This window comes from Microplitis mediator, chromosome 7 (genome assembly GCF_029852145.1).
Source record: "Microplitis mediator isolate UGA2020A chromosome 7, iyMicMedi2.1, whole genome shotgun sequence".
NCBI classification, from domain to species: Eukaryota; Metazoa; Arthropoda; class Insecta; order Hymenoptera; family Braconidae; genus Microplitis; species Microplitis mediator.
In genome coordinates, this window is record NC_079975.1 from 25,117,345 (window position 1) to 25,133,345 (window position 16,001).

A 16,001-nucleotide genomic window follows, 5' to 3' on the forward strand; every position below is an offset into this window, starting at 1 on the left:
TAACCGACAATTAAAAATACACTAGATTCAAATAAATACACTGATAAAAATCGTGTTTTCTTCATAAATACGCTGCGTACTTGGCCTATACGCACTTAAGTCAACTGAATTTCAATTGATTCAAAAACATGGAAATTGAAACAAGTTCACAGGGAGGTTTGAAAAAAAGACTACGGTTTTAGGCTTACTATAGAAATATTTCTGTCAAAAACGATGTATTTGATGAAATGAAACGTGAGATTACAGTAAAAAAAAAGAGATGGAGCTTTAGTCGTCTATGGGCGTATTCAGCCGAACTAAGTGATTAGTAAACTTAGTAAGATTTTGAACAGTAAAAGCTTATTGACTATTGGCAAGGTGCGGAGTATAGGGTGGGGACAATCGAATCTATTGTAGCGCCTGCAGTGGACGAAATACGCGTTAAGTCGCACTTGTCTTGTGAATAGTTAAATGAAAGCAGTGTTAAAAAAAAAGAACAAGTTGTTGTGTTGTTAATTGCAAAAATACTGACAGAAATAGTAATTACAAGTTTTATACATTTCCATCCATGATGTTCATCTTTGGCTAAAAATTATTACGGGGAATTTTTTAAATTACAAATTTTTAACACAAAGTATTTTTAATCATTGAGTTTAAAAATTTAAAATTATGAATAATTAAAATCACTTTAATTTCTTTACTTAATGCTAATTAATAATTTTAACTTTGAAAAAATTATAATTATAATTATTTTAACTCATTTGTTATTATGACTATTATTGTTGTTATTATTATTATTACAAGCGAACCTTATGTCGTTCAAAATAATATTTATTTTGGATTTATTAAAATTTTTTATACTTATTTTTTTCAGTACAATCTACTCTCTATTTTTCCACCTTTCAAATGTGGTATCACACATATATTTCGCAATCTTTAAAAATTTTAATTATTTGTTTATAAAAACTTTCCGTATTCTCTCTGTGCTTTTTGAGGATGATTTAATGCGGTCGACAGATGTCGTTTTCGTCGCGCACCCTGCCAATACCAAATCTTACTAAGGCCTTTGTAAATTTGCTCAGGACTTAGTTCGGCCGAACACGCCCTATGTATGTGATAAAAACAACTATGAATTTGAAAAAAATACTGTTTTGAGTTAATGGAAATTATTGATTTCTTTCAATCAATTTTGTAAATGTTGTTGATGAAAAGTTTAATCTATAGATAAATTACTTCAAACATTTCTTTTCAATTTTACAATGAACATATACTGTTTAGTAGTATTTCTTTATATTATAACACATTGTAATATACAATAATGGATTAATCATAATTGATAATATTTACAATTGACACATAAAGATAATTATAATTAATAATTAAATAAATGATAATTTTGTGCATTAACATAACTAACATGCGTTAATTTATTTTTTATTTAAATTATCTTTTAACACGTGATCTAGCTAATACTGTCAATAATTATTTTATCACTTGTAGTCGCTTTGAACTCTACAAAAAATAATACTAATCATTTTAAAAATAATTATTAAGATAATTTTTTAACTTCTTCCGCTAGAGGAAAATGATTAAAAAAATAATTATTTCTTAATATCTTTATAATTATACTTTAATAATATATATTAATTAATTTTAAATATTCAAATGAAATCTGCAATTTCAACGCAATTTTTACAGATTTTTTAAATATTAATTTATTTTCTTTCTTTCAAATTTTATTTTCTTTGCTTATTGATTATTAATATATATATTAGGGTGAGCCAAAAAAAAACAAATAGTATTTTATTCTTTAGTTACCGTGAAAATATCGATCAAGATGATGAAAAAAAAATTCTGGTAAAATTTGAGCTCTTAATATTAATATACCGTTCGGTCTACGGTATAGAGACACGGTAGGCTCGCGCCATGATACTTCACACATACACACAAAAAAAAAATTCTCGACTGAAGGTAAATATTCTTGATTAAAGAAAATTTTTTTGGAGACCTAAATTTTCTCAGATAAAGTAGAAATCTTCTCCAACCAAGACGAATTCTCTTGGCTCAAGAAAATCTTGACTCGGTTCCCGAAAACGTTTGTCTTCAAAAATATTTTCTTGACTGAAGATATCTGTTTTTTCTGTGTATACATGTCTTTGATTTGAACGTGTACTTGGCGCGAGACACTACCGTGTCTCCTGATTTAGAGGTCGCTCATCGCAATTTTCTATTTCCCATTTAAATAACATGGGAAAAAAAAGTTTTAAGTTTGGAATTTTATAATTAGGCAATGGCTGTTCAAAAGTTATCGGAGCTTGAAGTCAAATTTATAGTAAATATGGAGATCTTTGTACTTTTCCGGCGAAGCTATCAGAGTTATCACAAAATTTCATACAATCTTTTTTGTAGACAATTTTATTCCTTACAAATTATCTTCAATAAAGTTTTTTAAAATTCCTCATTGTTTTCTAGTTATTTTAATTTCAATGCCAAGCTCTTAAAATCGATCAAAACACTACTTTTTTTAAAAGCTTAACATTAAAATGAAAATAACTAGTAAATTATGCGCAACTTGAAAAAACTCTATAGAAATAATTTGTAGGGAATAAAATTTTCTACAAAAAAGATCTTATGACATTTTGTGATAACTCTGATAGTTTCGCTGGAAAAGTAAAAAGATCTCGAAATTTACTATAAATTTGATATTAAGCTCCAATAACTTTTGAACAGATAAATTTATCAAAAAATGATAAGAGACTCTTTTTGTAGAGCGTTTAATTTCCTACAAATTTACATCCTGAAATTATCTGTACAATGAGCCATTGCCGAGTTAGAAAATTCCAAACTTAAAACTTTTTTTTCCCATGTTATTTAAATGGGAAATAGAAAATTGCGATGAGTGACCTCCGAGTATTAATATTAAGAGCTCAAATTTTATCAGAATTTTTTTTCATCATCTTGATCGATATTTTCACGGTAACTAAAGAATAAAATACTATTTTTTTTTTTTTTGGCCCACCCTAATATATATATTGTTAATTGTCATAAATACTATTAAAATAATTTTATTTCATATTTCGCACAGTATTTAAAAATTATATATATTTTCATAAGCACATTTGTTTTTTTTAAATTTAATATACTGTATTATAATTTGAAAGTTGTGAATGATAGAAATAATTTCACACAATACTTAAAATAAAACGATGAATTTTTAAAGATCTAAATACATAATTTGGGTTGCTGATAGAGCTCCACATGCTGCGAGAGTACTGGCAACACCAACGACTGCAGTCGTAGTTCCCGAGATACTAACGATTGTACCAAGACAACATGATAATAGAAATTGTGCGAGGAATACCATAGATGATACAATTGCTACATCGGTACCTAATCCTCGTACTTTATCATTGTGTACTGCTTCACCATCCGCTGTAACTGAAAACTAAATTTAAAAATTATTTTAAAATATAATATTTTAATTTTCACTTTGAATAAATCAATCGCGATTTATTTATTAATTTCCTTATGATAGAAAAATTTTAAATGATCATTTATTTTTAAATTTAAAATTAAATTTTTATTCATTTCTAAATATGCTATTAATTTTTTCTGTAGTCAATTTAACTGACATCAAGAAACACTTCGTAATTAAAAAAAAAAAAGATTTTGAAAATCAAAAAGTGCACGCCTCGAACGCTGATGTTATATTTTAAAAAATTAAATTTCAAAAATTTGAATCACCCGCGCTTTTATTCATAGAAATTTCTATGGTAAATATACGGTAATAAAAGTCAACGAAAAAAGTAAGATAAGGAAAAGATTCCTAACAAAAATGGCCGCAGTGTGTGTTTGTTTACGTGTAAAATTTGGCGGTTTTAACAGTAATGATTTATTATAAAAAAAATGCGAAGGACTACAGCAGTGATTTTCAAAAGGAACCGTCTCTGCATAATTCTGAAGATTGTGAAAAAAAAATTAAGTCGTTTCGTCAAGTCGTTCTCGAGATAAGTACCACGGCCTTTTTTGAACCACAGACTAATGCACGTCCCCGATAAATTTTTTTTATTCAACTTTTTTTTATATTAATACGTATCGGACAACTTAAAAAAAGTATCAGGCTTATTCATTAGTGTTCCCTCTTTATATTGATGTGCTTTTCATCAGGTATAAGTATGATATAAAAATAATATATGCAGTTTAATGTAAGAAAATCGCGTGACCTTGACAAGTCGATCATAAAGCACAACCTCCGCTTCGCGTCCGAGGCGTGCGAAATATTGTCATCCCAACAAGAGATTAGACTTCGGGTGTCGTCGGTTTTTACTCCCACTCTGGATGTTTTGCGTGTTAAATGTTCTCCCACTTTTCTGTATGCATGCGCAGTAGTGTTGCCGAAATCGAAGAATCGACTGAAGACAATCGATTATGGCGATTAATCGTTTCTAAACAATCGATTTTTGAAATAATCGATTTTTTCAAAAAAGAAAAAATGATTTTTTCTCTCCCAACTTTATAGTTGCAGAATCGATAGCTTAACAATCGATTGTGTAAAATCGATTTTATAATTTTTTGTTCAAAATAAAAAAAAAAAAAAGAATATGGGTCCAAAATTACAAATTCAAAATTCATGTCTGCTATAAAAAAAAAATATATTAATACTTACTTTATATGACAGTCGATTATTTTATCGCAATTGTAAAGTTGTAAAATCGTTTTAATAAAAATCGATTATTTCTTAATTTTTCAAATAACGTAAAATTAGTTTAGCTGCATTAGTCAAACAATTTTTATAATGACTGAGTTAATGACTTTGAAAAACAAATTTTTTCTTTAGTTAATTTTACAAAAAATCGATGTTTAAAAATCGTATTAAAAAATAAGAACCGATTTTTTTCGATTAATCAAAAAGCCTACAATCGGTTAAAAAAAATCGACAATCGAAATGAAAACATCGATTGTTCGATTAATCGATTTCTATTGCGCATCGCTATGCGCAGTTTATAAATGTTCGGTAGTGGGGACAGTTTCCGAGCCTATTCTCTTACTGGGACCACAATAATAATGATGATATTATAATACAAAACACCTTTATCGTTTTTCATATTTTATGTAAAAAAATAAGTCTTTTATCAGGATTAATAAAATAATATTTTTTCTTTTAATTTGATGACGGTAGTCATTATAATGCATAATAGTTATCATTTAATACCGTGGATGAAGCATGATAATGTGCGATTAATAAATATGGCATTGTAAATAACGTTGAATACATGACGCCTGCAGTCCAAGAAAATAATATTACACCGACTGGGTGTTTTAATAAAGCCATCATCATCATTCCCATACTATAAAATAATAGACCGCAAATGTAAACTTTACGTGCCCTAAAAAGTAATCAATTATTTTATTTTTAGTAACTGCAGAAATCTTTTGTAATTAATGTTTTTTTTCTTATTAATTACGTACTTGTATCGTTGAATTAATTTTTCAATAACCAAAGAATAACAGGCACATGACAATGAATACATTGACATACCCCAACATCCAAATCTAACTCCAGATTCATATAATTCGCGCTCTTTTGAGCCTTCTGGAGCTTTAGGATTCCCACCGTAAACTGCCTCACCAACGAAGTCGGTGAAATAAAGTGAGTAACATACGTGCGCCATCCAACAAAATAAATTCGTTAAACAAACCATTTTCATACTATGCGGCATGTAAAGTATTGACATTAAATATTCTCTTAATGTTGCTTTAGGATCGGCATTTTGATCTTCTTCATTAGCATAAATTTCTGGAGTTATTTCTGGTATCATTGGTACTGATCCTTGTCGTTTTGGTTTCGGTCGATCAACTGCCAAAGGCTTTAAATTAAATTCCTGAAAAAAAAAAAATAATATTAATGATTATAATTATAATTACATTTAGATGATAGAGGGACTTGGCCAAATAAACTAGTTACCCGGGTCAAAAATAAAACTTGATTTAGACTTGGTTTACCAAGTCGAAATTTGAAGCCGTTTTTTACAAGACGAACTCGACTTTTTTTTACGAAGATATAAAATACATTGAGTTTTCGCCTTGGTTTAGACTTAACTGGCTTACTTATGGCCGACTTCTTCACTCGTAGTTATCCTACGATCGAAGTTATCCGTTAGTTAACGTGAGTTAACTGGAGATTTCGTTTTCTTCACACTAGTTTAACCCTCATTAAAAAAGTGAATTGAAAAGTATTGAAAAAGATGAGAAATGAATCTTTTCGAATACTTTCTATACCCCAAGGTTTTCATTTTGACATAAAATGAATACTTTTTAATCCCAAAATAATAAAAGAATTTCTGAACTTCCGAGGAATTGAAAAAGATTCAAATGAATTGATATTTTTAATCTTTCTGAATCCTTCTCAATACCTAAATAATATCACATTTCGGGTCATGTGTGGGATTGAAAAAGATTGAAATGAATTGAAATTTTTGAATCTTTCCGAATCCTTCTCAATGCCTAAATAATCCGATGATGAAATGATGAAAGATTGAATTCTTTTCAATACTTTCGAATTCCACTTTGGAATTGAAAAGTATTCAAACGATCGAAATTTCAATTCCATTCAATACTTTCCAAAACCGCCGAGGGATTAAAAAGAATTGAAATAATTTTCAATACTTTTCAATTCACTTTTTTAATCAGGGATAACCCCCGAATATTTTTGTCCTAAGGATAAATATTGGGCTGACTTTATACCTGGCAGTTAACTTACTGATGTCAGTGTGCGTAAAAACTCTACAGTGTAGAGTTTACAAGGCACTGTACATACTTATACAACGATTCTTCGAATGTCAAATATAAAATGAATAATATTTCCTTCCCATTTGTGAAAATTATTATTAAAAGTATTTTTTTTTTAGTTATTCATTCATTCGAGAAATATTTGTAATTAATTATTCAAAATTCGACACTTTCATCTCAAATGCAATTAATAATATCATTAGAATAGTTCCATTTTCTTTAAATAATTTAGCGTAAACAAATAATGAGTAACAAACTTTTATTAGAACGGAGAAGTAGTTAGTAAAGATTTTTTAAGTACATACATTAAATTTGAGTATGGAGGACCCCTAGAGTAGGTACTATAGCTCACAGTCACACATACATGACCATAGGATAGCTAACCCGTCGGTCTGTTGAAGACAACCATCGAAATTTTAACCCCGGAATAAGTTTATCTGCCGAATAACAAACTCCGGTTTATCTCTCTCATGAAGAAATCGGCCATTAGTTACGATTTAAGACGAAAAAGTTGAAATCAAGGCAAATGGATAACTTCAAAACAAAATAAGGTGAAGCGAGCCTGAATCAAGTTTCATTTTTGACCCGGGTATTTAATGTATTAAAAATTTTCCATTAATTACTTCTGTGGCTTCCGAATCAGCATTAAGAGTTCCGTACGAAGCACATTCATCATCGGCTATTTTGTCATGTTCACTTTTCCTTCGATTGTCGTCCATCTTAAATAGATTTATTGAATTTGAATAAATTTACCACTTATTAATAATAATAACTTCTATATATCTTATCGTGAATAATTATAAAATGAATACAAACCAATTGAGCTTGCATAGCTTTATATTCATCTCGCTCAAGTAAATAAAGAGGAATTTCTTTGAAACTAGTAATAGTATAACTAACACAAATAATAAAGATTATTGTTATCAAAGTAAATGTAGCATGAAGATGACCACCAAGAGCTATTCCAATACTTGTTGCATCCCAGTTTATACCACCTAGGCCGTATCCCATAAATCCTCCAAGTCCAGCCATTATTGTAAAAGTACTTAAACCCCGAGCATGATCCTCTAAAAAGTAATTACACATAAAAGTTAATCGTACTTAACTATTATTTTTATTTAACTTTCGTACTTTATGTACGCATCACATTTGCGGCCTTGGTAAAATCTATTTTATATAACGTTCGAACTGTGAGTACAATTAAATTTTTTTTTTTATACAAATTACGTAAATGCAATATTAATGAGCTTCGTACGCAATTAATTTGTAGAGTCGGTGGGCAAATAGGGACTCATAAAAAAGTAACACAACTGTTTGAAAATAAATATAACCCTAATTAAAATCTCCGATTGAAACTTGATCGGATTTAATCGAAGTTTTTAATCAGGAAAATTCCTATAATAATAAGGAATTAATTAGCTTCAAAAAATCTCTCTCGTAGAACTCATTCGTTCTTATAAAATTTCTATGAGAATTTATGGGATTTTTTTAGATTTTCTAAACAGGATGTACTATTTTCTATTGTTTAAATTTAAAAAATATATATAATAATTTGAACCTGGAATAGTGACATCTAGAAGATAAGCTCGAGCAGGACTTTGACAAGCATCGGCATCAAAATCAAGTAAAACAGTCCCTAAAATAGTAAAAAATATTCCCCACGAGTGTGAAGACGTCGGAACTGTTGCAGAAGTTTCATTAATCGTTTTAGCTGTTAATCGATGACCTAGTGGTGCAGTGTGATTAGGTAAAGGTAAAGGGTCTCCAAATGCATACCCCATTTTCTCGCCGTTAGGTACTAAAAGAAGCCCTAAAAAATTTTTTTAAATAATAAAAACATAATGCTTAATATAACGGGAATTATTAATTAATAATATTTTTACCCAAAAAAACTCCGATAGCCAATATAATAATAAATGGTCGTCTTCGTCCATATGTAGATCTACAACGATCACTGACACTTCCTAAAACGGGTGTCACAAAAAATCCTACTAGTGGACTTAATGCCCAAACTAATGTCATATGTTGATGGTCGACACCAATTTTTAATAATGTTGGTGATACAAATGCTGTTTCAGCAGCGTAAGAAAATTCTATTCCCATTACTGCAGCTGATACTCTCACCAATTCACCACGTGTTTTTTGTCTTATAATTAATACAATTTAATATGGTAATTCATAAATTTTTTAATACACAGAAGAAGGATTCCTTTACTCTAAAACCAAGTGTGTTACAAGTAGGGAAGAGAATTTACCGGTAAAATAAATATTTTACTCATTTTACCAATTTTCAGCAGGTTATTTACCGAATAAATAACCAAAGTAGTTAATTTTGTTCCGTGGATGGCGTTGATGTGCAATTGAAGATGTGTACAATGTACACTAAAAATTATTAGCAATTATCTATTATCTTTCAATATTATTGAGTTGATAAATAAATAGTTAAAAATGATAAAAATGAAACGTTGATCAAGGCTATTCGCGGATCTTGTCAAATGCACCTTTAGTATTGTAATACGACCTTCTGTAGAGTTCTGTTATAACAAAGTTGGTTGAACAGAAGAATTGAGATTCATCGACCCAGGTTCGAATCTGCGGCATGCAATTTATTATTTTTTTTATTTTGCTGAAGTTAGCCGACGTTTTGAATTTTTTAAAATTTGCTTTCAATAATTAAATTAGAACAAAAAACATTTTTTTTAAAATTGCACTTAAAGTTTATCAAGTTTTTTAAAAATAAAATTGATTTTTTATTTTTTTGTAATAATTTTTTCAATAAAAAAAAAATCAGTACGCCATATTGCTTTTAAAACTTAGTATACTAAACTATATACACATTCGACGCAAGTAGATATTTATCATTGAAATTAATATTTTACCGGTTCAATAGCCAAATAACTTACCGGTTAATAACCGGACATTTGTCCACTCGAATCACTAGTTACAAGTGTATTTTTTTAACACACATTAAATGTGTTCTATGTTTAATGGCCATAAACAAAACTATAGTTTTTTGTAATCACTTAAAAACACATTTCACGGTGTGTTAAAAATCTATAGATTGCTTATGGCGTTTCAATGTTATTTTGCGAGTGTGTTAATTTTGACTACACACTTGGTTTTAGAGTGAATTGGCGTAAGAAATATTTTGCATTATGAATTGAAGACGAAAATTTCCTTTGGACTAGAAAAAAATCCTCGACGCAATGATTTTTTTATCACCCCAAGAAAACTTTTGTTGTCAATTTACAATGCGAAAAATTTCTTGGGCCAAGTAAAAACTTTTTGAGCCAAGAAATCCTTTTTTTCTGTGTATACTAAGTATGTATAATATTAAAATACCTGTAAACATGTGAGTAATCGTCTAAAGTTCGCTCTAATTTAGGCGGACTACGAAAATGATTTACAACAGCCGCGAAGCCTTGATTTGTTGGTATTTCATTTTTCCATTCTTTCCAACCCGACCACTTTTCACTTACTTTATCACGAAAACCATGAAGACGCCCGGCAAAGCCTTGATAATCATGCAATTTATCCACCATAATTTTTTTTTAAATAAAATATCTTTCCTTAATTATTTCTCCAATTTCCTCTTTCACTATTCAATCAATTTATTATTTTTATTTTTAATAGTTACAAAAAATATATACTCGATTTAAATTATCCATTATGTTAATCTTTAACATTTGATTTATTATTTTAAATGTTTAAAAAATTTTTCTTTTTATTATAATTATTATCTGAAAAGCTAATTATTGAAAGTTACACGTGACAGCCTTTGTCATTTATCTAAGCCGAATTAGTCGAAACAAAACAAAGTTAGAGAGATAATTGAATGTTAGTTAACTTCTCAAGAGAATTCACATTGGCATTAAATTGTAAATTTTTTCAATTGCAATTATGACAAAAAAACTTTATTCGATAATAAAATCTGTAAAGTTTCTACAGAACTTTTTACGTCAAAAAAATACTTTTCAATCGAGTTTTCACTTAAATTTTTTCTGAATTTTAAATTTTATTTAAATTATAACTCAAATTTATTAATTTAAAATATTTTAAAAAATATAGATATATATTTGTATTATACTTATATTATATGTAATTTTCTAAAGGGAATTATTATGCTACTCTGAGAACGTCCAGCGTTCAACTGATAGTTGCAACTCCCTTGCTAGGGGATGAAAACGTAGAAACGTCAAATGAGCGCAATATCATGACGCGAATAGGGGTGTATGTTATGTTCATAATGTATTTTCTTTAATATAAAATAGAATAGGAGTGATGTGGTTGTATACTGTCACTATATTGATAAAAATAATTAAAGACTTTATTGACAGATATATCGTTTTTTTCACAGTGATTAATATCCGGCTTAATTGAAAAAACATTTTAAAAGATATTAAAATATGTTGATGCAAATATATGAGGAAAAAATTAAAATTATGTCGATAAATATTCATCGATAGTCAATATCAATTCTTGGTGAATAATATTAAAAAATAATTTTTTAGTTAAGTTTTTATGGTAAAAATATTTAAATTTATTGCTAATTCAATTGTTAATTTCTTATCACATGAAATATTGTTGCAATAAATTATCTATATTTTTTATGATTAGCATATTTTTTTCATCTGTAAATTAAAATGTTTTTTTATTCTCTACACTATTTATTGTTGATATTTAAGAAAACATGACTCATAAAATGTTTTATTTCGTTTATTCGGAGTATTTAAGGGGGACCACTAGTTTTATCGCCCAAAAAAAAAGATGATTTTTAGGAATTTTTTAAAAGAAAACTATTGCATGGAATTTTTTAATATTTTAAGGATATATTTGTGGATATATTATGAATACTAGATAAAATTTTTGGACCAAAAAATTGAAAATTCAGCGAGTTATTCACAACCTCCCAACGCTCCAAAAAAAAAAAGTCCCCCGATGCAGTGATAGCGACCGTCACAGTGCATGAAATAGAAAAAAACCAAAAAGTTTATTGAACTAGAAGATATTTTCTGTATCGTGACCCTCGGGCTAGAAAAAAATTTAAATTTAACAAAATGGCGGAGTTTTTAAGAAGAAATTTCAAATTTCGCGCGAAAATTTGACGATTTTTGGCCTGCCAAAATTACATTTTTGATTCGATCGGAAAACTGGAGGTTCGTGGTATGTAGGAACATGTATAAAAGAAGCTGCAATTTGAATCAAATCGATCGGATGATTTGTCTTCGAATTATATCTGCGGCAATTTCGAAAAATGTATTTTCGGTGCCGCGACCAGTTACCCTCGGACGAAATAACCTAGAACAAAATAACCTCGTAACAACATAACCTGAAAAAAAATAACTTTGTTATAAAATAACCTGAACAACAATAACCTGAAAAATTCACATAAATCTATAACGATAAAATTCGTACTTGAAGGTTTTTGTTGTTCAGGTTATTTTATAACAAAGTTATTTTTTTCAGGTTATTTTGTTACGAAGGTATTTCGTTCTGGGTTATTTTGTCTGAGGGCATTTTGTTACGGAACCGTATTTTCAAGAACCGATAAGCGGCTGCTCTTCAGATGGCTGTAACTCAACAAAACTATTTGAGAAATGCGCTTGAAATTTTAGTGTTATTTTTAAAGGTATAGACTATCGAAATGTGCAAAAAAAAATGAATTTTTCCAAAATTTCACACTAGTGGTCTCCCTCAAGGAATTCTACTTTGAGGGTGTGAAAAAAATCTATTTTTTATGAATTTTTAATGAGATTATGAATAAAGATATATATGTAGTGTTATAACATAGTCAGGCTTAATAAATACACTATTGAAATACGTTAAAAAAATTTTATTATAAATTTTATACACTTTTAACGTACAAAAACATCATTCGAATACAACGCCTCGAATAGTAGTTAAGTCTGCGCTTGGTGTTAAAATTTCAGAAATGAACAATCTAAAGCAGAAAATTTTTGAATTTTTAGATTCACTATATCACTATCAACCGGCTGAACTAGGATTTTTAATGTACACCCAAAAATTAAAAAATGGCGGCAAAACGAAAAAAAATTGCTTTATTAACCGTAAAGTTATAATTTTTTTTTCTTAAATAGCGAATTCGTAATTTTTTTTTCCACGTACCTTAATAGTTATTTTACGATGCAATTTACTGGTGAAATTTCTCGACATTCACTTCGAGAAAGTACCAAATGGTTTTCGCAATAAAATTTTTAAAAAAAATCTAAATCGATACTTTTGAGTGTAATTTTACTTAAATAAAAAACACAGTGAGAGAAAACGATTTTTCTAAAATCGATAAATAAATGCAAGCGGACGTAAAGAAATCGTACAAAGACGACCTTCATAAAAATGCAAGAGTCTACGTCTGACAATAAAATATAAAAAAAATAAAAATACGAATAATCGTGACAGTGGAAATTAAAAAATATTTATATGAAAAAAAAAAAAAAAAGTGATAAAATGTCTAAATTAGTATACGTATTGTCATACTCACTGATAACTAATTTTATTGTCGGTAAATAAAGTGTGCTAGTAAAATATCGTCTCCAATGAAGCAATATCAATCTGACCTTAAGAGCTGATTACGTTAGTTGCCTTCCGCAAATTGCATCAGTGTATAATATATTTCTTGTCAATCTATACAACTTGAGATAGATGAACGTCATATATATTTGAACATGAGGATAATACTATATTTTTTTAAAAACAAATAATAATTATTCAATTTAAAAGATAACGTAATTACATGATGAGGAAAAATTGAATTAATCATCAATTGAAGTCTAAGAAAAATAAAGTTAAATGCCAGATAAATTAAATTTACAATAACAATAATTATTCATGTCTCTAATAGTTTTTTTTTTTTTTTATGTTTGAACAAAATAATTTAAATTATAAGCAAAGAAATGTAAATATTAATAAAATAATTGTATGGCTCTTAACCTGCCCTTTTTATTAAAACCATTTTATTTTTAAATTAGTAATAAATGCAACAGAAAAAATAGATCAGTTAATAAATTGTTTTATTACTTGAAATTTGTTTGTTTACATGTTTTTTTTTACAAAAATTTTTTATTGCATAACAAATAATAGATCGAGGTATAAAACTGATTTTTGGAATTACTGATGTAAATTTTTTTTATTTGTTATATTTTATATATATTGGGGTGATCCAAAAAATAACAAATTTTTTTTTTCTTGGAAACAGGTTCAAAAGTTTCATTTAGATAAAAGAAGACGCCTGTGAAAATTAGAGCTCTTAATATTAAAATTAAGAGGTTCCTCATCGCACTTTTCTATTTTCCATAAGAATAACATGGAAAAAATTTTTTTTACGCCTTCTGATTTTTATAAGTAGCTAAAGATGCGTTATAGGAATAATTATTAGGTATATTTTTGTAGGGAATTGAATGCTCTACAAAAAAAGTTTCTTATCATTTTTTGATAAATCTATTTGTTCAAAAGTTATTTGAGGTTGAAGTCAAATTCATTTTAAATTTTGAGATTTTTTTACTTTTCCGGCGAAACCATCAGACCTATTACAAAATATCATGAGACCTTTTTTGTAGACAATTTTATTCCCTAGAAGTTATATCAAATAAAGTTTTTTTGAATTCCGCATTGTTTTCTAGTTATTTTCATTTTAATGTCATGCTCATAAAAAAAATAGTCTTCTGATCGATTTTAAAAGCTTGACATTAAAATAAAAATAACTAGAAAAAAATGCGGAATTCGGAAAAACTTTATTGAAAATAACTTCTAGGGAATAAAATTGTCTACAAAAAAGGTCCCATGATATTTTGTAATAGGTCTGATAGTTTCGCCGGAAAAGTAAAAAGATTTCAAAATTTAATATGAATTTGACTTCAACCTCAAATAACTTTTGAACAAATAGATTTATCAAAAAATGATAAGAAACTTTTTTTGTAGAGCATTCAATTACCTACAAAAATATACCTACCAATTATTCCTTTGACGCATCGTTAGCTACTTATAAAAATCAGAAGACGTAAAAAAAATTTTTTCCATGTTATTCTTACGGAAAATAGAAAAGTGCGATGAGGAACTTCTTAATGTTAATATTAAGAGCTCTAATTTTCACAGGCGTCTTTTTTTATCCAATTGAAACTTTTGAACCTGTTTCCGAGAAAAAAAAAAATTTGTTATTTTTTGGATCACCCTAATATATATGCATGTACATCGTACATGTTTGTATATATAATGATTATAAGCATGACTTACTTTTTTTAACGAGATGAAACCTTAACTCAATACTATCAATCTTTGTGCAATATTGGCTCAAGGCTAATTCTTATTGGAAGATATCGAGTCAACTTACTCTCAATTTACACCCCTTATAAAATTTTTCCAATAGTCATTACGAAGGGGAAAGTCCCATGTTGAACTCATATCTATTCATGAAGTTTAAATGCATTAAATTACGTATAAATTGATACATTTTTATTTATTTACTTTTTTTTTTTCAGAACAAAGTAATTTAAAATGTACTAATGGTGAATTAATTTTTGAATAAATTCAATATTTATCTAATGCTTGATGAAATTTATTTAGTTGTAGAGAAAACTGATAGAAAATTATAAATGACCTGGGAAGAAAAATAGAGGAAGTGCGGAAATCGTCCTATCAACTTTATTTTCAGTGGGAAGGAAGAAAACCAATAGAGTTTACAGTTCTATTGTCGTTTTACTACAGTAGTGAGTAGAGATAAAATCTTCCATAAGAAATAAAATGAAAAAAAAGGAAATAAAATAACAATCAGAAGATAATAGATTGGAAAAAAAATAATATTACGTTAACAATAAAGTATTGTCGGAAAATAATTATTTACTATCGAACATTACTAACATTTTTATAAGAATTGCAGTTTTCCGGACGGAAAAAAATGAAAATTTCATATGAAAAAATTATATTAGCTAAATTAAAATTTTTTGTAATTTTTATGACAAAAATAGAAGGATTTATTTGATAGTAATAAACCAAATTTATTAAAACGTTAGAAGCTTCTTTGAGACAAATAAATATTTATTACAATTAAGTCAATTGTTATTTTATCTCAATAAATGTTAGTAATATTAACAAAGCCTTCTTTGACTTGAATAAATATTTGTTCCCACCTAATAATATTTATTGATAGTTGATAAATATTTCTGTGGCGAATATTATCGATAGATGGATGCATATAATCATATGTACAGTTGTATATATTA

General features: G+C 27.9%; 1 protein-coding gene across 1 annotated transcript; it reads right to left on the minus strand.

Moving 5' to 3' along the window:
• Positions 1 to 849: 849 nt before the first annotated feature.
• On the minus strand, positions 850 to 10,913 carry LOC130670923 (proton-associated sugar transporter A). Its single transcript, XM_057474553.1, has 8 exons — positions 10,111 to 10,913; positions 8,652 to 8,914; positions 8,327 to 8,578; positions 7,585 to 7,835; positions 7,392 to 7,487; positions 5,449 to 5,861; positions 5,192 to 5,366; positions 850 to 3,424 (listed from the first exon to the last, which is right to left on the minus strand). Exons 1-8 carry the CDS (start codon positions 10,308 to 10,310, stop codon positions 3,194 to 3,196), a joined length of 1,881 nt encoding a protein of 626 aa, XP_057330536.1. The 5' UTR covers positions 10,311 to 10,913; the 3' UTR covers positions 850 to 3,193.
• Between the last annotated feature and the right edge of the window lie 5,088 nt (positions 10,914 to 16,001).